This window comes from Camelus ferus, chromosome 7, assembly GCF_009834535.1.
Source record: "Camelus ferus isolate YT-003-E chromosome 7, BCGSAC_Cfer_1.0, whole genome shotgun sequence".
Taxonomy (NCBI): domain Eukaryota; kingdom Metazoa; phylum Chordata; class Mammalia; order Artiodactyla; family Camelidae; genus Camelus; species Camelus ferus.
In genome coordinates this window covers 74,864,747-74,885,560 of record NC_045702.1, presented here as the reverse complement: position 1 = coordinate 74,885,560, position 20,814 = coordinate 74,864,747, and the positions used below count along the sequence as shown (strand labels likewise).

Below are 20,814 nucleotides of genomic sequence, written 5' to 3'. Positions count from 1 at the left end.
GACATGTCACCCAGCTCATTGCAGGCTATTATTCAAGCAATCTCATTAGTTACTTTGGTCTTCAGAAATGTCAAGTCTTTGATCTTCAGCATGGCCTATCTGAACTATCTTCATAGATTCTATCTTTGGGTCGGGTTACCTTTGTTTAGGGTCATTCTTAACTGACATCTGGGTTTTATAATTATTTTTTATTCTGAAATTTAACACTGTCTTTGGCATATTTATGGATGCAGGTTGGTTACTAACACTTAAAATTTGTTGTGCAGGAGGAATGTGTGACCCTGGAGATTCTCATGAAAATGACATCATCCTGTATGCAAAGACTGAAGGAAGAAAAGAGCACGTTGCCCTGGATACTCTTTCCTATTCCTCATATAAGGTACACATGCCAATCTGTGCGTCAGATGGCCCTGCTCCAGACCTCCCTAGACAAATTCAGGTCCAAACCATGAAGACCGTGCTAGATGCAGAGGATGAATCTCTCTTCTGACAGCCAAGGAAGTTGCCTCATTTCTTTAAAAGTGACTTGAACATTTTGGCATTTATTTTTTTCCTGATATTAAAAAAAATGAGATTTTATCAGGAAGAATGAATGGTAGTCCATCATAGACAGTAAGGCAGGTAGCTTCAGGTAGGAAGACAGGAGATAAACACAGCAAGGTTAAGATAGGGGACAGCAGCGGGGCGGGGAGGGTATGGCTCAGTGGTGGAATATGTGCTTAGCATGCACAAGGTTCTGGGTTCAATCCACAGTACCTCTCCCCTGACAGAAAAAAAAAAAAGGGAAAAATCAAAGAAGGTATCCAGCACACTCCACATGCTAGGGTCACCCAAGTTATATCATTTGGAATTTCCTAGTGGACCACCTTTCCAGAGGTGACTAGGAAGGGTTAGACCTGCTCTGGCCATTTGCGTGCCTCAGACCACATCAGTTATGTAAGCAATGAGGATTAACTCATGGGCTCTGGCTCTTTCTGCTTAGAGTCCTATTTTCAGCACACCTAGTTTGGCAAACCATTCATATTATACAAATAAGAGAGGACTGATGACAGATGTAAATGTGAAGTTACCTTTGTCTTGTGCTGAGGTAGATAAAGCATATGCATTGATAACTTTTGAAGACCTGACAGCAGTTTACCTCCAGGTAGAGAGGGCCTGATCAGTCACACACAGAGAGTTCCAAGTGTCTCCAAAGGAGGAGTTCTGAGTGACTGAAATGAATGCCTCCTGAGGGTAGCATTTTCTACATGAAATAACAAATGGAATACCCAGGATATTGCTTGGTGCTTAATAAATGGCAGTTGTGTACATAGTAATTGCAAGACTGAATCTAGGAGAATTCACACCGTCTCACATAGGGAAGATTATGAATGATTTTGGTTTCCTTTGTTTTGAAGGTTCCATCTTTGGTTTCTGTAGTCATCAATCCTGACCTTCAGACTCCTGCCACCAAATTTTGTCTCAGGCAAAAGAACCATCAAGGACATAATAGGAATGTCTGGGCTGTAGATTTTTTCCACATCTTACCTGTTCTCCCTTCTACAATGTCTCACATGATACAGTTTTCCATTAATCTGGGATGTGGAACACATCAACCCGGAAACAGGTAGGAAGCTGTATTCTGTGCGTGTGTGGACTCATTAACAATGAACACGTGGACTTGGCTGTTGAATCAGAGCAACCTCTCAGTAGGTTTTCAGCCGGATTTTTAATAAAATCGCCATTAATAAAATATACACTCCCCCCCCGAAAAAAAATTTTTGTTCAGTTAAAATGCAGAGTACCATTAGATTTTCAGTAGACGTGACTTCATTCTAAGAGCTTGGGCTCAGAGGTGTCAGAGCTGTTTGTCCGTGCTGTGGCAGCCATCCATTCCGACAGATTGCTGAGAGAGAAGAAAAAACAAATAACTGAAAAAAAACTTGACCTCATGTTGGTTCGTGACCCCCTGATAATAGGCATGGAAATCAATTAGCACTTCAGGAGCTGTGACTTCTCGGTTTCACTTGCTGAAGTGTTGCTCTTGTCCTTTCTAAGAATTTCGGCAGTCTCACATTCACAGGATGAAGTGGCAGTGTGAGACATGGTAATTACTTGGCCATCTATCAAATTCAGGAGCACAAACTCAAGTTACCGTTTGTTGTCTTTAAAGCATAGTTTGTTTCTATAGCAGTAATTTAACTGCTTGCCCTTTGAAGGCCGGTCAGACTCCAGCGGAGGGGAAGACAATCATTTTGGAAACAGCTCCTTAAAGTGTTTTACACTAGTTCTGCAGATGTTTAATGTACTTAGCCAGAGATGACTCTCTTCATTTTGTTATCTTTGCCCCTTTTTCTGTTGTGCTGGTTCTGATGTCATCAGTGTCAGCTTAGAGTTTTCTACCAACCATGGGCGTTCCTGGTCCCTGCTCCACACTGAATGTTTGCCTGAGATCTGTGCTGGACCCCACCTCCCCCACAGCACAATCTACTCCTCTGAAAACTACAGTGGGTGAGTAAATTCTAAGACAGCAAGACATTTGTATCCATGTTGCAGATGCAGAATCAATGAGTAAACCTGAGTCTAGTGTTTTTGACATAATACATAAAGAAGCTGCCTGCTATTTTTTAGCTGATTTAGGAGTGATCTCATTAAAAAAAAAGACAATAATTTGGTAAATCTGATGCAAGATCACAATTTATAGGGTAATTCATTCTTTATGTACTTGGCTCTAATATTTTGGATTACATAAATTTAAATTCTATATAGTAATCCTGTGGTTATTGCCAAAAGGCTTATTTGCCAAAATTCTTACTTATGGAAAGATGCAGCATAGAGAAGCAGAAGAAAGGTAAGCTTTGGGATTAAACCTCGGTTCAAATCCTAGTTCTGGGATCTACTCGTGGAACGATATTCACTCCCTCTAACTTCCCACTTCTTTCCACATAAATTAAGGACAATGATACACCCCTTTAAAGGCTGTTTAGAGAATTAAAGATGACTATGTGAAATAGTTGCCACCTTACATAATAAGCACTAGATAAATAGTAAATATATTTCCAAGAACGCAAGATTAAGCTGAGAATTATTTTCTTTCCTAGCCTGTCTTAAAATGTGCGCAGGACTAGAGGATAGCAAAAAATAAGAAGTAATCAATACCAATTAGCACCCTATCTCATCACGGATGCTTATCATAGAATAATATCCAAGGTCTGAGTATTGATGTAAAAATTTCTAAAAAGAATGTCTGAAAACCAAATAAATATCATTTGCTATAAAGATACTCTTGTGTGATATGGATGTTTCTAGAAGTTACGTATCTGTTTTAAAACTTTAAACAAACTCCACAGGTGAATTTAAAGAGATTATTGCCAAACTTTAGTGCTATCTCAAGCGTACAGAGTCTAGAACATCAAAAGCATGTAAAGTAGATTCCAAAGATACAAACATGGTTGTGAAGCTGTTTTGTGCTAAATTTCTTGCAGGTGGAACCGAATAACAATTCCCCTTCCTAACGCAGCACTAACCCGGGACACCAGAATCCGCTGGAGACAAACAGGACCAATCCTTGGAAACATGTGGGCAATTGATAATGGTTAGTTTATGCCTGTCATAATCACATGCCATTGATGCAGAGTCTTCCTGTGCTTTTGTTCGTCAGCACAGACTTAATCACATGTCTAAGTCATGGTCTCACGATTCATTAAACACCCTTTCTTCCCTTTCGCCTTTGCATTCCGTTAGAAGCCCAGGGATGCACAATCAGAAAAAAAAAGACAGCGGAGTCAGCAATATTAGATGCTAGAATGTTTCAACATACATAATTTTAAAATGCATAAAGCCCTGAAACCCAAATTCACAGTTGATGACAAGGGATATCCTAACATTTCCCTTGAATGTTTTATACAAAATTAACATAAATACTTACCACACTGCATGTTTTAAAATAAGACCCATTCTTCTCTTAGTGACTAGTACAACATCTGGAGTGCTTCCCGTGTAGATGCAGACACCACACATGAGGAAACATCATCTATAAAATGAAACTTACGAAGTGACATTTCTACCTCCTTTTCAGAAAGCAGTATAAAAGGAAATTTTAGAAATATAAAATATCCTATGTTATCTTTAATTTTTTCAGTGAAGTGTTGATAAGTCTTTGCATAACTTCAAAGCCAATATCACTTATGACAAGTACACATGAGAGGAGATATTTTAAGCTGTTGGAGTGCATGGCTGTAAATTTCTTGTATTTGTTATTAATAGCCAGCTCTGGTTTTTTATAACTATAATTACAGGTGGAGTCATAGATTTCTTATTTTCAGAGAGTATGTAAATTTGACTGAAGGGTTATACTACAAGTAAGTTGAAGTGGGGAGAGGACAAACTATCAATACGTAAGCGAATTTGGTATAGCCACTGACTCGTGTAGATTTCATAAAGTAGGAAAAGCCTACACCATTGTTTAATGCTGACTTTCCATCTGTTAACAATCTTTTTGTTGTTTTTGAAAAATTTAAAAAATGATACACAATTAATTCAAGAAGTTTCACCTTGAAACTCAGGAATGACTTCAGGCAAGGTATTTTGCTGATGAGCCAATGTAAATTTTTTTCAACAATCCACATTTAAAGAAGACCGATAAAAGGCCTAGGCTTTGCAGACCGCATGAGTTCTATGGGTGTAAACATACAGACATAAACATAGTGTATTTGCAAAAACATATAAAGGTGAATTTGTTAAAATGGAATTTTTCCATTATTTTGCATATCATTTGAATTGCTATACCCGTTAATTAGCTCTGAGGAGTAAGTATGTGCCTCTGGATTGTGGGAAGACTTTGTGCTCAACCACAGATTTTAACTCCCCACCTCAGGAAGGATGGATTAAAACTTAGAAATACGTATAATAATCATCTGCAATGTTACAGATTTTCCTCAGAGAAACAGTTTTTAAATTATAGCCTATCCATTTAGTGATATGTCAAATTGATCCTTTGCAGAATTTTTTTACTTCTAGCTAAAGAATATAAACTTTGTAGAAAGTCTAAGACAAAAGCACTAATATTCTGCCTGAAATCACTTTAGCTGAAGAGACTGCATTAAGGAACCCAAATCGTAGGTTCCTGCCTTCTTAGCTGTGAAAGATTACAATCTTGAAAGGATTATTTAAGTTAAAACAGTTCTGGCAGATTCATAGGTAAGCCCTTAGCTTGTCACTCAGCACTCCATATGTCACCTGGGCTCCTGTGCACAACACCCATCCAAGAAGCGAGATTCATGAGGATTGCTTCCCGCACTTGTTCCATGCGCTGGTGGTGTTCTTGGCCTTCCCAGGGACTGTGCCGTCTTTCACATGCTCTCTCTTCCCCTGCAGTTTATATTGGTCCATCGTGTCTCAAATTCTGTTCTGGCAGAGGACAGTGCACTCGACATGGTTGCAAGTAAGCATTTTTAAGTAATATTTGTCCTTCTTTTTTTTGACATGTACTTTGTGTACTGAAACCATAGGTCATGTTAATTTGTTTTAATTTCCTATTTAGACTTTTGAGATCTTTTCAAGACCAAGAGTAGCATATTCCAAATGGAATTTCAGTGTAATAGAATATTAAATTTACTTTGTAAGTGGAAGTTGATTAGTAAATAAATTTTCTTTTAGGGTAAATTGTGAGCAAATGTAGCATACTTCGTGTAAATTTGTGAACCAGTCTGAATTCTTCATAGCCTTGATGACTGCCTTTTCTGTCTGGAGTTACATTCTTCAATACAATATTTTCCTATAAACTTATAGCGTTCATGAGTCATATTTTAATTCCTGGCATGGTTTGTAAATGAATTATAAAAATCAGTAATGACCCATAAACCCAATGCTAAAGGAAACTGGAGTGGGTCTAATTTAGCAGATTTGGTGAGAAAATTCATCACCTTTAGATACAACTTCGCAATCTTGCTCACTTTTGGAAATCATTTGGGTCTTCAAACTAATGTATAAAGAATTTTAAATAATAATGACATTGAACATAAAGTATGAAATTACACGTAAATAATGTAATAGTATAGTATCTAGTGACCACCAGAGCATTGTTATATTTATAGCAAGAATAGATATTCATATTTATTGTCATTCCCGTATAATATTTAATTATAAAATAACCTGAGAATTCCTAAAACTACAGTCTTTGTTATATAGATAAGTTTTCAACAACACATCGTCTAGTCTGTGTCTTCTTGTCCTCCAAACAAAAAAGAGTAATTAATTAATTACCCAGTTAAATAATTAATTAATGGGAAGACCATTCAAGGGCTTTGAACCTGATCATTTGGAAATTATACGTATGAGGTCCTTCTTTTCCTTAGACCCCTCCCAGGGGTACGTGTCCCAACTCAATGACTTTTTTTCCATCCTACCCAGTTACATGACAATCTTTCTTGCAACCTTGGTTGTACAGGAGTTCTTCTGCCAGTTTCCAGTTAGTTTTCCATGAGAATTGTTCCACATATAGATGTATTTTTGATGTGTTTGTGAGCGGAGGTGAGCTCCAAGTCCTCTCACTCTGCCATCTTGAGCCTCAGGTTAACTTTTTAACTATATTTCAATGATTTTAATTAACAAAAAAACCACCGTGCACAATGCACATGTTTTATATGTATGTAAAGAAATGAAAAGTTCCTATTCATATCTCAAAACTGAGTAAGTATGTCTATACTTTTTAATAAAACTACCAGCTCCCAACCAGAAACACTGACTCATTAGATCTATGAAACATCAGCTCGTGTTTTCCTCAAGGTGTTATCTTCATTCATTCATTATCTGTAACCGGGTCATCCTGTTACTTAGTGCTTTTTAAATAAGGTTAACCCAAAGAAACCAGACATTTTTGTAATTCCTGAAGTTGTCCTGAAAAGTTTTGAAAACAAATTATCCAAAGTGACAGCTACATTTATTAATAAAAATAGAAAGTGCTAGTTCTAAAAGCCCTACCTGTAATTACAGTAGTTGTACTTCCTGCTTCATTCTTCTGTGTACATGATCTCTGTTAGCATTAAGTGGTTTAGTTAAGGCAACCATCTGTGTCCCCTCTGATGGCTGCAAACAGAAATCCGAATGGCAGTTTTATGCCTTTGGGCATCTGGGTTTTTTTGACACTATACATTACCCTGAATAATAATAACCTTTTCCTCCTTCTGAGGCTTTGCAAAATAGTGTCACCAGTTGGAACTTTAGTTTTTTACCTATTTCTGACAATGTTTTATGTAATATTCATTGGCCTTGTTCCTTTGCGACTGGGCTAAATGTTTGGCCCCTGCCTCCTCTTCCAGCAATATGTGCCGTGTCCAGTTTGAGCAAAATTCCACAGGAAAGTAATTCATATTCACTACCACTTAGTTCCTTTAAACAGACCCTTGAATTTGGGCCTCTGCAGCTGTTTTTCTCCCTACATTGCTCCCTTAGTTTCTACTATTATTTGCTACCAGGATTCCACCCCTCCTGCTTTCTAATACTTTCTTGCCTGGTTTCTAAACTGACAACTTTTTATCCTGATAAGCTCATTTCTATTAGAGATGCTCATGAGAAGGACAGAGAATATCAGAAACTTTCCTGCACAAGCGTCATTCTTGTGTCTTAACAATGGAGCCTTTCTCCCTGATGTACCGGGTGACCATAATTCTACAGATACATATAAGAGTGGGTAGTTGAACCAGTAGGGGACAGATTTGGAGTCCAAAGAGCCATTCACGTCATTCCTGAAATCGCCAGTGTTTGCCAGCGCACTGTTTTGTTGCAATACAAAGGCTAAAAGGTACAAATATTTATGAGTGGAATCCTTACCAAGCATTCTGTCCCAATTGTTTACCTTTTGATTAAAAGTACATTTTCAAAATGTGAACTGACTCCATTGTGAGTCTTCTCTAAATGATCGCGTTTCCCTCAGTCACTAGTCTGAAGAAGACACATTTAATAAACAGATATGCATTTGCCCTGAAAAGCACTCTGGCAATAAATAGTCTTGTTTGGGACACTAATTCCAGTTGGTGGCCATGGTAAACCATATTGTTTCCCAATGTTAAAATGTGTCCTCTTTAGCTGATTTTTTTATCCTTTTTAGAAACTGCTTGGCTATTCAGAGTCTGACTAAGTCAAGGGGATGACATGTGAAAGAAGCTAACTGTTTGAGGCTTATTTACATGCTCCGTAAATATTGGTTTCCATTCCCACTCCCATCCCTAATGCCAAGACATCCTCAACTTCATGCAACAGTAGTTCTTGGCTTTTTAGGGTGCAGGCTCTTCAATAATATGTTGATGACTATGAACCTCCCCAAGAATACCCAATACACATAAAAATTGGCATTTGATTTCAGGACATTCACACACTCCATGGACCGTCTGTGAGGCCAGCATAGTTCCCAGTTTCAGCACTAATGCTAAAGAAGTAGCCTCACGAGTTGTGCCAAAAGATCACTTCAGTGGTACACTTACTTTGTAAAAGGCTTATTTCAGATTTTAAGAAGTTTTGAATGCTTACATGAGAACCCTGCCACCCCACCAGAAAGACACCAGTTTAATTTTATAATGGGCAACATAGTAAACATAGTGAGAAAGAAATGGTGCAGTAAAAATAAAGAATTTGAAGCTAATTCCTGATGAGTAGATTCCTTAAAATATAAGAAGTTTCTGATATTCAATTATTAAGTCACCTCTGGTGAGTTTTCTCACTGACGGAGCTCCATATGTATTCTAGTCAGCTAACATAAATACAGCACATTCTTACATGGCTGCACGCAGGTGGTTGTGTGTGGTGCATGGGTTTTTTTCTTTTCTTTTCTCTTTTTCTTGAAGCATTGCTAATGTGGGATTCCACTGAGAGACAACACAGTTCTGCTAAGGACATCTATCTAGGTCAAGGGTGTATGCATTCTCTTCACAGTTCCAATCTAGTTGGAAATAAAGATAGATTTATGTTCCCATCTTTTCCAAATATTTCCAATAATTACTGTCAAAAACATAACATATATGTTTATGTTTGTTCTAGGGATCTTATGGAAATACAATCTTATAGAAGTATTTATTTATGCTGTTTCTTTTACAAACTTAATGAAAATTATAATGAATAAAATTGTATGCATATAATATATACCTTTTACAAAAATTTTAAGTTGGAAATATGCACGAATGCTGGTGCATTTGCAGATGAATTACTGGCATTGGTTGAAGGTGAGTACTGAATTATTGTTTTAATCATAAGCTTTTTACAGCAGGACTGTGCAAAGATTGTATTCTTCTGGAATATTTACAGTCAATTCTCCCATATCCAGTCTTAGACTCAGTATTCTCCAAAGGCTAATGAGACTTGTTTACCATTCAGTCAAATCCTGGCCTCTGGACATCCTCCTCCGCGAAGTATGTTCAGGAATCTCTGAAGGGACCAACAGTTTAAGATTTAATTTCTTGGTTTCTCTTTCAGATGTGATCCTGGATTTTCCGGCCCAGCTTGTGAGATGGCATCCCAGACATTCCCCATGTTTATTTCTGAAAGCTTTGGCAGTTCCAGGCTCTCCTCTTACCATAACTTTTACTCTATCCGTGGTGCTGAAGTCAGCTTTGGCTGTGGTGTCTTGGCCAGTGGTAAGGCCCTGGTTTTCAACAAAGATGGGAGGCGTCAGCTAATTACATCTTTCCTTGACAGCTCACAATCCAGGTGAGTTACAGCATGCTGGAAATACATACAGAAACCAGATAACAATGATCAAATTCAGATATATTAATTTTCTGGGTTTTTTTCTTTTTTGCTAATACATATATTTTCCAATTTTTAACCAGGATGAGAGGAAGTTTATTGTTTATATAGGTTAACTTGCCCTAATTTTTAATGAATTACAAGTCTCACTAATGACTTTAAGATACTAACTACTGACTAGATTTTTTTTAAAATATGAAATGTTAGCATCAAAACTGTTCTTAAGCCAAGGACTAATTAATTATTTATGTGGTTTTATTTATTTGACAGCTTGCTGAGGCTGATTAGATTTACTTTACATCTTCCCTTCCCCCAGTACCTAATAAATAATTCAGCAAAAGGATGATTGGCATTTTAAGTGTATGTACACAAGTACGTAGTACACAAAAAAGCATAAACATAGTTGTACTTGTATAGATATATCTATCTATAAAACACGTGCAATGACCTCATCTTCTACACATACTCATACATCTCACATTGAAATTACTTACATTTTATGAAGAGAGATGAATAGAAACCTACAGCTTTTGGGTATTTAAATTTGTTCAAAATTCTTTAAAAGCTAAAATGAATGTTATGATTAAAAATGTTTATGCACACTAATTATAGATAATTCATGTCTAGGTTTCTGCAGTTCACGTTGAGACTGGGGAGCAAGTCTGTTCTGAGCACATGCAGAGCCCCTGACCAGCCTGGGGAAGGTGTTTTATTGCATTATTCTTATGATAATGGGATAACGTGGAAACTCTTGGAGCATTATTCATATCTCAACTATCATGAGCCCAGGTATGTTGGAAAGCATTTGGAAAATGGATAGGGTGATATCTCCTTCCTGGGGAAATCATCATTCAAGTGGTATGAGTCCAGATACTTTTCCAATGAGGACAAAGATTAATGCATCTTGCAATGAAAAACTAGGAAGCTACATTCTTCTAATCCATTTGTCCTACTGACTTTAATAATTTGAATTAATTTTTTCTCATATTCTGAAATGTGCATCTAAGGGAAATATTTTGATGCTTTGGAAAGAGAAAAATAGTTAATACTATTTTCCTTGTTCAACTGTAGTGCAAACTATTAGATATGATTTTAATATAGTACTAAATTATCAATGCTATTGACAAATATTTGTTAGCAATATATAATAATATATTACAACAAATTTCATGAGATAATAACTCATACAATCTGATAGCCAGGATATTTTTTAAATTTTCATAAAATATAATTAACTATTGAGTACAAAGAAATTTTTCTAGCATTTATAGAGTCCCTGGCAAAGACGGAGTGTGAGGCTACATTTAAAGCCCTTTCTTCAGGCCACTTCTTTTTTCCTTTGGCTTATGTATTTCATAATCTATTGTCACGATTGTGAGATTTAAGTTTTACTGGAAGCAGGGCCATCCTTCAGTGTTGGGAGGTTGTTAATCATCATTTATGATTTTCGGAAGCGTCCAAAGAATCCTCTTCTTTCCTAGAATGCTTACTGATCTGCTCACTGAAATTCCTTTAAAATAGCAAGAGAAGAGGAGGATGGGGAAGTTAAAATACCACTAGAGGAGGTAACACTGTGGACACGGATGTTTGCCGTAGCATCATGGCAAAAAGACAGGGGCACTGATGATAAACTTTATATACTTTAAATTTTTGCCTAGGGCTATACTTATATTTAAGTATTTGCAAATAGATGAGAACTTTTATTTTCATTAGAAAATGAAGTAGCATATGACAGAGATAATAGTTAACTATTATGAGTGATAAATATTCTATGTTATAAAATGTAAGAATGCACCAGATGCGTTGAGTCTTTTCCCTGTATGGGTAAATATGAGGCTAAACTCAACTTTCTCACTTGGTAGAGACGTATGAAACCTAGGGTAACGTTTCATAGACTCTCCATGGTAAGTAGTAAAGGAAAATTAAGAAAAAATCAAGCTGATAATAATAATGATGAAAACATGAAAAAAATCATTGTTCTAATTTAAATTGGCCCAAAACACAATTTTTCTAACAAGGATGGACAGCTTCAAAATTTAGTAATCAGTCTATATCATGAAATTTAATTAATTTTTGTTGGTATGAAAAATAATTACACATTTAATGTGCTATTGCAAAGGTGCACTTAATCTTGCCTGTGATTTGACAGCAACATTTTTCTTCTAAGAAGAATCAAGGTGGCTTTTCAGCATTAGGTATGTGTACAGCTTGAAAGATTAAGATCAGAGTGGAGATTTTTTTAAAAGGACAACTTGGTAGTGACACTAAGATTTCTTTCATTTTATATATATTGCCTCTGTCCAAGAGACTCTTCCTTCCTCCCTCTCTCTTATAAATATTAATAAAAGGTGACACGGCAAAAGTAGAATTTGATATATCCTAGACACTAAATTATATTTTATATGCTAAATAATACCAACCATGTAAACTCTCCATAGGACAGTTAATTATATCTTGATGCCTTTAGCCATTTGCTGTGTTTTCTTCAGTATAAATTGCTGCTCTTAATTGCTGTGAATTCTATATTGTTCCTTTCTGCGATGGTTGTTCGAAAATGAAGTGTGAGCCATAAATTAAATATGCTAGTTGGCTAAGTACTGTTATTCCTAGCTGATTTCTAATATTTTGCTTACCTGTGAATCACTCAATGAAAGAATTCTATATACTTGTTATTTATAATAATTAATGTCTATAAATATACCTAAGTAATCTTTTAATTCTAACTGACTAGAATGTATCATAAACTAATTGGTATTTTTCTTAATGTAAAACTTTATATTGCTGGTGAGATTAAAATTATTCTAGATTTTTCTTAATTATAGGGCTTGTTTTTTATTCTAAAATTATTATGAAGTCTAATTGTACTTTATTTTTCACTTGATGACTGTATTTGATGAGAAGAAATCCATGAGCTTAGTAACTATCCAAAAAAAGAAGATTGAGACAAAAAGTCAACCTGAGTCCCTGGGTTCTCATCTAGGACTGTTCTGCCCAAATGGTTCCATAGCTATTCTGACCAGCCACTGTGATATGCATAGCGTGGGAAAAGCAGAGACTCTCACTGCACCCCGGGGTGTAACGCAGAGGTCAAGAACACAAACTCTAGAGCCATGCTCACTAGATCCATAGCCTGGCATTGTCACTTAAAAACTGCCTATGAGAGACCATCTAACCTCCTTGTGCCTCTGTATTGGAATCTCTTTCAGGGTATACTGATATGTTCTTCATTCATGCTGCAAGAATTTATTAAGTCCTTTTTATGTGTCAGATACTCACGTAGGTGCTACAACACAAGTGAGAAACAGAAAAAGTCTCTGACTTTGCTGGAAGGGTAGTATTATCCCAGTTTTGCAGGTGGAGATGCTGAGGCACATCGAAGTTAAATATCTTCCCTGCAGTGGCAAAGTTATCAACCATTAGGGGTCAAATGGGGACTTTAACCTGGGAGTCTGATTACAGACCCACAGTCGTAACATCTCTCTGCTGGGGAAAATAGTGATCACTTCAATTACTGTTATCACACACTTTGTTTTCCGTTAAAGTTGCCCAGCAAAGTCTTCTCAGTCGTTATTTTTAAAAATTATATTTATTTTCATCAGAGAGAATAATAACTGCTTTTAAAACTATTAATATAAAAGAAAATTATAATTTCCTAGTAACATAATGCTAAGTAAATTATTAAATTAATGCATGTTTTCATTGTTGAGCCAATTTGACTATAGTTTTATTTTTTATTTCATTATATACTTAATATGTTAATATGAGTAATGTACTATTTAATTATTTAATAAACAAATAAATATTTAGAAAAATAAAGTGAAAATTACTAAAGTACCTCAGTTAACTGAATTTGACTCTTTTCTTTTAATAAATTCACATTGGTAAAGATAATCAGCACAAATTGTGGAAAATATTTGAAAACCATAAATATAGTATTGCTGTGTCTTTCTAGTTTATGAAATGTTTTTAAATTTCTATTTCTATATTTGAACATTGATTTTTCATAGTTGAAAAAGTGTGTTTTCTCACATTGCAAAAAGTCCTACCAGTTTTTTACTGTTTGTATAATCAGTGTCGGTAGTCATGTTATTCCAACTCATATTTTCATATAAAAATTATTTAAAGAGAAAATAGAGTTTATTTTTAATAACTTTCAGTATGTAAAAAATTACATTTTCAAGATGTGATTTAACATTTCTTTGTGCAATGACTAAAGGTGAACATAATACAAATAGGAAAATCAATCTAATTTCTCAGTAAATCCAGTCTTAGACATTGAAGTTTTGAAATAATTTGTTTCTAAGTTATCCTACTGGTCATCTCGTCTTAGAGAGTTTTTCTTTACTCACTAGGAAAAAGATTCAGTCCCTTCAGTGTGCGTTTACTGCAAACACCTCTCCTGGTGTTTAATTGTGCACTGATGGAGATAAATGTTCCATTTGCCATTTGCTTCACATCTCACCTTGTGTATGGATGTGAGCAGCATGGTGCTGTGATTTATGGAACTTTCAAGCAGATGTTATTGCAGTGGCAATTAATGTACGGTTCCTGCTGCTGTGTACAATGATTGCTCCTGGAAATTAGATATTATTCTTAATTTTCTTCCTCATTTGTCAGATTGTTGTCATAGCCACCATGACACAGCAAGTGACCTCGCACACTATGCTAAACTCATGGGAATGAGGAAGTGCCATGGTTCCAACCAGCCCAAAACTATGATATGTGTAACAAGCTGCCCGAGATCCTTTACCAGGCTTTAGGCAAATCCTGCCATGTTGACAACTATGTTTTATTGAGTTTGCTTTTCTAACAGCAGCTGAATGAAAGCAAAGTCACATTTTTGGATGTGTTGAAAAGACTTTGTTGGAGTCAGACAGGAAATTGAAAACCTCGAGAATGTTTGTCATAATGGAAGAATTAATTTTTTAATATGATACTGCAGAAAAAAACGATCCTGCTATAAATGTTTACATTTTAAGATAATCAAAGTAATCTGAATTTTTACTTCTATTTTCTCCTTTAGAATAATCTCTGTAGAATTACCAGATGATGCAAGACAGTTTGGGATTCAGTTCAGATGGTGGCAACCATATCACTCTTCCCAGGGAGAGGATGTATGGGCCATTGATGAGATTATCATGACATCCGTACTTTTCAACAGCATTAGTCTTGACTTTACCAATCTTGTGGAAGTCACTCAATCTCTGGGATTCTACCTTGGAAATGTTCAGCCATACTGTGGCCATGACTGGACCCTTTGGTAAGGATTTTATCTTTGTTCTTGTTGTTGCTGTTACAATTTGCATTAAGGATTGGAACCCAAGGATGATCTTCTAGTACATCCAACACTTAGTCATTTGTTGACAAATATTTATTGAATGTGGACCATTTAAAAAGTCATTATTATGTCTATAAGTAAGTTATCTTGGGAAGGAGGACTGAAAATAAAATACTGATAGATTTAAATGCATATAAAATTTCACCATATTTACTAATCTCAAATACTCCCCCCAATACATATTAAAACGCTCTTCAAAAAGTGTTAATAACTGAAGCAACTAACATAGTCTTCCTTCGTGGAGGCCCCGCCATTATCACAGTGCAAAGTGAAATCATTCTAATGACGATTTTAATAAAATTGCTCATGAGTAGTTTTATTTTCATGCTCTTACATAAAGCCCAAGAAGTTTTTCCATCCCTGATTTTTTTAACTAAGATCTCGTTTTTAATCCATTTTATCAAGCAGTATTGGACCAGTGACTTGTATAGTTGACATCAGTGGGGTTTCAAGATTGTAGGCTCTCCTAGTCAAGATACCTTTCATTCTTAGACTTTTTTTTTCTCCCTATGGTCATATGCAAACTTAATTATACATTAAGAAGTAAAAAATTTAAGACTATGATAAGGACTTCAAGAATATCAGTAGGATGACACAATTGTGATTAACTAGAGTCAGGAGGTGGCAACTTTAGATAGGGAGGAGGAGGCTGTTCAGATAGTTCAGAGAGTGGATATGGTGCGTTTCACTGATTGAAAAGTGGAAGAATGGGAAGCTTCAGGCACATGAAGACTGAAGGAAGAGCATTCAACTGCAGGAAACTTGGTGGTGCCAAGACTTCCAAAGTGAGAGTGATGGGTTGTTCCCATGGCATGTTCAAAAACCAGGAAAGGGGCCATTGGTGCTGGAGCCTAGGTAAGGAGGGAGCGAATGTTAAAAATGGAAGCCAAGAGATATGCAGGAGGCCAGATCATGTAGGACTTTCTAGGCCCAATGATCCCAGATTAAAAGTCAGCTCTGTGTAATTTCAAAACCCACAGCCTTCACCACTGTGCATGCTGCCCCTCTCTGGGTTCCTTAGAACTTTAAGCATGATTGAGGAATAATTTTCTAAGAGACTTTCACTTTCTATTGAGTCACGGTCAGACCAATTTAATTTCTCCAGATGAATCTTGCCAAAAGCTATTCTCTGCAATTGTCTCCAGAGAGCATATCATAAATGACCCATCAGTGACCTTATCATAATTAGAGGTAAATTTTACACATCATTGCACAGAAAATTACCTTTGATGGGAATTGTGCATGGACAGTCACATCTCACACACAGCAGGCTAAAATTCTAGCATCAAAATGACAGCTAATGGAACAGAAGTACAGCTGATCACTTTTGTTGCGAGCACCACTGTCGACTGGATAGAGTGAAATTTCTATATGACAGAGTATGAAAGGTTATATTGTGTGTTTCCAAGTTGATAGCCTCAAATGCTCATATTTATGCATGTTCTTTCTTACTCCCGGAGTCTTCAAAGAAAATAAAGGAGTGAAGCAAATAAGATACAAAGATGTAAAGCAAAATGAGATTTTGGAATTTTATGATTCTGAAATTTTCAGTTGACCTGAGTTAACAATAATCCAAACTGGTCATGTACCGTAAATTATATCCCCGAAGTTCATGTAGCAGTTATTCTTTCCAGCACTTTGAGTACAACAAAGAATCGTATCATGAATGCAAGTCCTGTATCGTGTTTATTTTTTCATAAATAGTTAACATCTGCTCAGATAAACTCCAAAGTTGCTGAGCATTTTAATTTAACACTTGGGTTGAATGCATGATAACAGCAGTTTAATTTCTGTGCTTTGATCAAAACTCTAAGAACAATATCCTTTCACAGAAGTCTGATGAATATTCTTAACCCACCACTGCTTTAATTGGTGGAGATACATTTACTCTGTGAAAGTACAATCACAATAATTATAGAAAACTATAAGAAAATATAAATAATTGTGCAATCCCCATGGGCACCTTGAGCAGCACCATGGGAGTTTTATTAACAAGCACATGTGAGCAATCAGATTTGACTTTCTGATCTTCTCTGAAACAAAAAGGAGTTGTCTTGGTTATAAAACAACAGAGAGTATACGCTGGTGGTGATAATGAGACTAGAGAGATACGTTATTCACTTTAATAAGGACATGAAAAATGCTCTCTGCTCATTAAAACGAAACATGGAAGATCTCAAACTGTTCCCATTTTCTTAGCCAATGAATCAGAATAAAGCCCCTTTTAATGACACCATTTTCTTTCTGCTGCTCTTGAGGAATATACGGTCCAAATTCAACGTGAACTCACTTTAGCAATGTTTTTCAGAAACACTTACTACAATACTGAAATTCAAATGATGATATTGACCAACTATTTATCATAACTTCCTAGACCTAAAACAAGTTGTTTTTTTTTTAATGTAAAACCTTTGGTGCATATTATCTTATTAAATAAAAATTCTTTGAACATGTTCAAATATGTGGCCTCTGCCCTTCAGTGACCTTGTTTCTCTCAAGGGAAATTTTGAAATGTATACATGTTCTCTACAAATGGCTGGTGTTAAATTAATTATCGTTGGCTTTTCCCAGCTGTGAGTTCATTTGGTTCTCATTTTCTAGCTCATGACTTTCCATGAGCATGGATTGTTGTTACTGAGAGTGTTCTCCAGGGAAAACTTGGACAATTGCTTTTTCATTAGAAGAACTACAGTCAATATGCTATAAATCACTTTACAGTGTGTCATCTTAGAGCACGTTTTCCATGGGGAAATGAGTTGCTTTTAATTATTTGTAGTATTTTCCTTTCTTCCAGACGTAGTGTCTGATATCCAAACCTCTGTCTGCTTTATGTTCTAAAAATTGTCTTTAAAACCTCTTCCATATAGTTTAAGATCACTAAGGGAATTACTTTAATTGAGGTTTATTGAGGATTATTTGACTAATACTATTAGTGATACTACCAAGGGACATTTACATTCTTCTGTCTTATCTAGTAGACTAGTTAAGTATGCAGGAGGGAAGGATGTTGCTTTCATATTATGTGGACTTTTGATTTCAAAATGTGTAAAAATGTGAGGGGATGGTCACTACAGCATGTTAGAATTGGCAGTTGGTTTTAGTAGGAGAGATAAAGGGTTTTCCAGATAAGCAAAGGCTAATGGAGTTAGTTCAGCACCACTAGATGGGCCTTACAAGGAACAGGTTGAAAGAATACCTTCAATCTAGAACAAAAGGGTGCTAATTAGTAACAGGAAAACGTATGAAAGTATAACTCTCACTGGTAAAGGTAAACACATAGTTAAAATCAGAATGCTCTAATGTTGCAGTGGTGGTGGGTAAACCACTTAAAAATCTATTCTGAAGGTTAAAAGTCAAAAGCAGTAAAAATAACTACAACTACAATAATTTGTTAATGGATAGACAATATTTTAAAAGATGTAAATTACGACATCAAAAACATGAAACTTGGTGGGAGGTTAAAATATAGGGCTTTAGTATGCATTTGACTTAAGTTGTTATCAGCTTAAAATAGACTGTCATAAGATATTTTATATAAACCTCATGGTAATCACAAAGCAAAAGCCCAGAGTAGATACACAAAAAATAAAGAGAAAGGAATCTAATACACCACTAGATAAAATCATCAAATCACAAAGGAAAACAGCAAGAGAAGAAAGGAACAGAGGAATTACAGAACAGCCAGAAAACAATTAACAACATGGCAGTAATAAGTCCATATCTATCAAAAATTACTTTAAATGTAAATGGACTGAATTCTCTAATCAAAAGTCATAGAGTGGCTGAATGGATTAAAAAACAAGAACCTGCCTATAAGAGTCTCACTTCAGCTTTAAGACCACATACAAACTCAAAATAAAGGAATGGAAAAATATATTCCATACAGACAGAAGCCAAAAGAAAGCAGAAGTAGCTAGACTTCTATAAGACATAATAGACTTTAAGACAAAGACTGTAATAAGAGATGAAGAAGGGCATTACATAATGATAAGGGGGACAGTCCAGCAAGACATTTGCAAATATTTATGCACCCAACATAAGAGCACCTAAATATACAAAGCAAATATTTATAGACTTGAAGGTAGAAATCAACAGCAATACTAGGAGGGACTCAATACCCCACTTTCAACAGTGGTTCCAGACAGAAGATCAATCAGAAAGCATTGAACTTAAAAGACAAGTTAGACCAGATGGACTTAACAAACCTTTATAAATCATTACATCCAAAATCAGCAGAATACATATTCTTCTCAAGTGCACATAGAACATTCTCCAGGATAGATCATATGTTAGGCCACAAAAACGAATCTTAACAAATTTAAGAAGACTGAGGTCATATCAAGCAACTTTTCCAACCACAATGGTACAAAACTAGAAATCAATTACAAGAAGAAAACTAGAAAATCCACCAACCTGTGGAGAGTAAACAATGTGCTACCTAACAGTCAGTGGGTTAAGAAATCAAAAGATATCTTGAGACAAATGAAAATGGAAATACAACACAACAAAACATATGGAATGGAGCCAAAAGCAGTTCTAAGAGAGAAGTTCATAGTAATAAAGCCTACATTAGGAAACAAGAAAGTTCTCAAATGTAGCTTTACACTTCAAGGAACTGGGTAAAAAAGGACAAAATAAGTCCAAAGTTAGGAGAAGAAAGGAAATAACAAAGATCAGAGTGGAAATAAATGAAATAGAAGATAATAGATAAAATCAGTGAAAATGTAGATAATATCTTTAAAAGATACAGAAAAGATCAGTAAACTTAAGAGCCAGGTTTTGAGAAAAAAAAATAGACAAACTGTTAGCTTGACTTACCAGGAAGAAAAGAGAGAAAACTCAAATAAAATCAGAAATGAAAAAGGAGACATTACCACTGATACCACAGAAATACAAAGGATCATCAAGAGACTAATATGAACAGTTACATGCCAACAAATTGGACAACCTAAAAGAAATGGATAAATTCCTAGAAACATCCGACCTACCAAGACTGCATCATGAAAAAACAGAAAATCTGAACAGACTGATAACTAGTATGGAGATTGAATTAGTAATCAGAAACCTCCCAGAAAACAAAAGCCTAAGACCAGAGGGCTTCACTGGTGAATTCTACTAGACATTCTAAGAATGAATAGCAATTCTTCTCAAACTCCTCCAAAAAGTAAAAGAGAAGGAACAGCTTCAAAATTCATTTACAAGGCCAGCATTACTCTGACACCAAAACTAGGGAAGGATGCCATAAGAAAAGAAAATTACAGGCCAAGATTCCTGATGAACATAAATGCAAAAATCCTCAGCAAAAATACCAGCAAATCTAATTCAACAATACATTAAAAAAATATACACCGTGATGAAGTGGGATTAATCCCTGGAGACAAGGATGGTTCCATATGTGCAAATCAATCAAGTTACATACCACACGAACAAAATGAAAGATAAAAATCATACGACCATCTCAATAGATGAAGAAAATTAAACTTCCATTTAGGATAAAAACTCTCAACAAAATAGGTATAAATGGAACGTACTGCAACATAATCAAGGCCATATGACAAGCCTACAGCTAATAACATCATGCTCAATAATGAGAAGCTGAAAGCATTTCCTGTAAGATCAGGAACTAGACAAGAATGCCCACTGTCACTACTTTTATTCAACACAGTCCTCAAACTCCTAGTCAGAAAAATTAAGCAAGAAAATGAAATAAAAGTCTCCAAATCAGAAAGGAGGAAGTAAAACAGTCTCTTTTTGCAGAT

At 35.7% G+C, this 20,814-nt stretch overlaps 1 protein-coding gene across 1 annotated transcript in view; it reads left to right on the top strand.

The window, feature by feature from the left end:
- RELN (reelin) overlaps nt 1-20,814 on the top strand; it is a 444,603-nt gene that overhangs the window by 293,264 nt on the left and 130,525 nt on the right. The window contains 8 exon segments of the mRNA XM_032484179.1: nt 267-379; nt 1,398-1,606; nt 2,362-2,490; nt 3,465-3,574; nt 5,356-5,422; nt 9,445-9,678; nt 10,345-10,506; nt 14,741-14,977. Coding sequence (XP_032340070.1) covers nt 267-379; nt 1,398-1,606; nt 2,362-2,490; nt 3,465-3,574; nt 5,356-5,422; nt 9,445-9,678; nt 10,345-10,506; nt 14,741-14,977 — 1,261 coding nt within the window.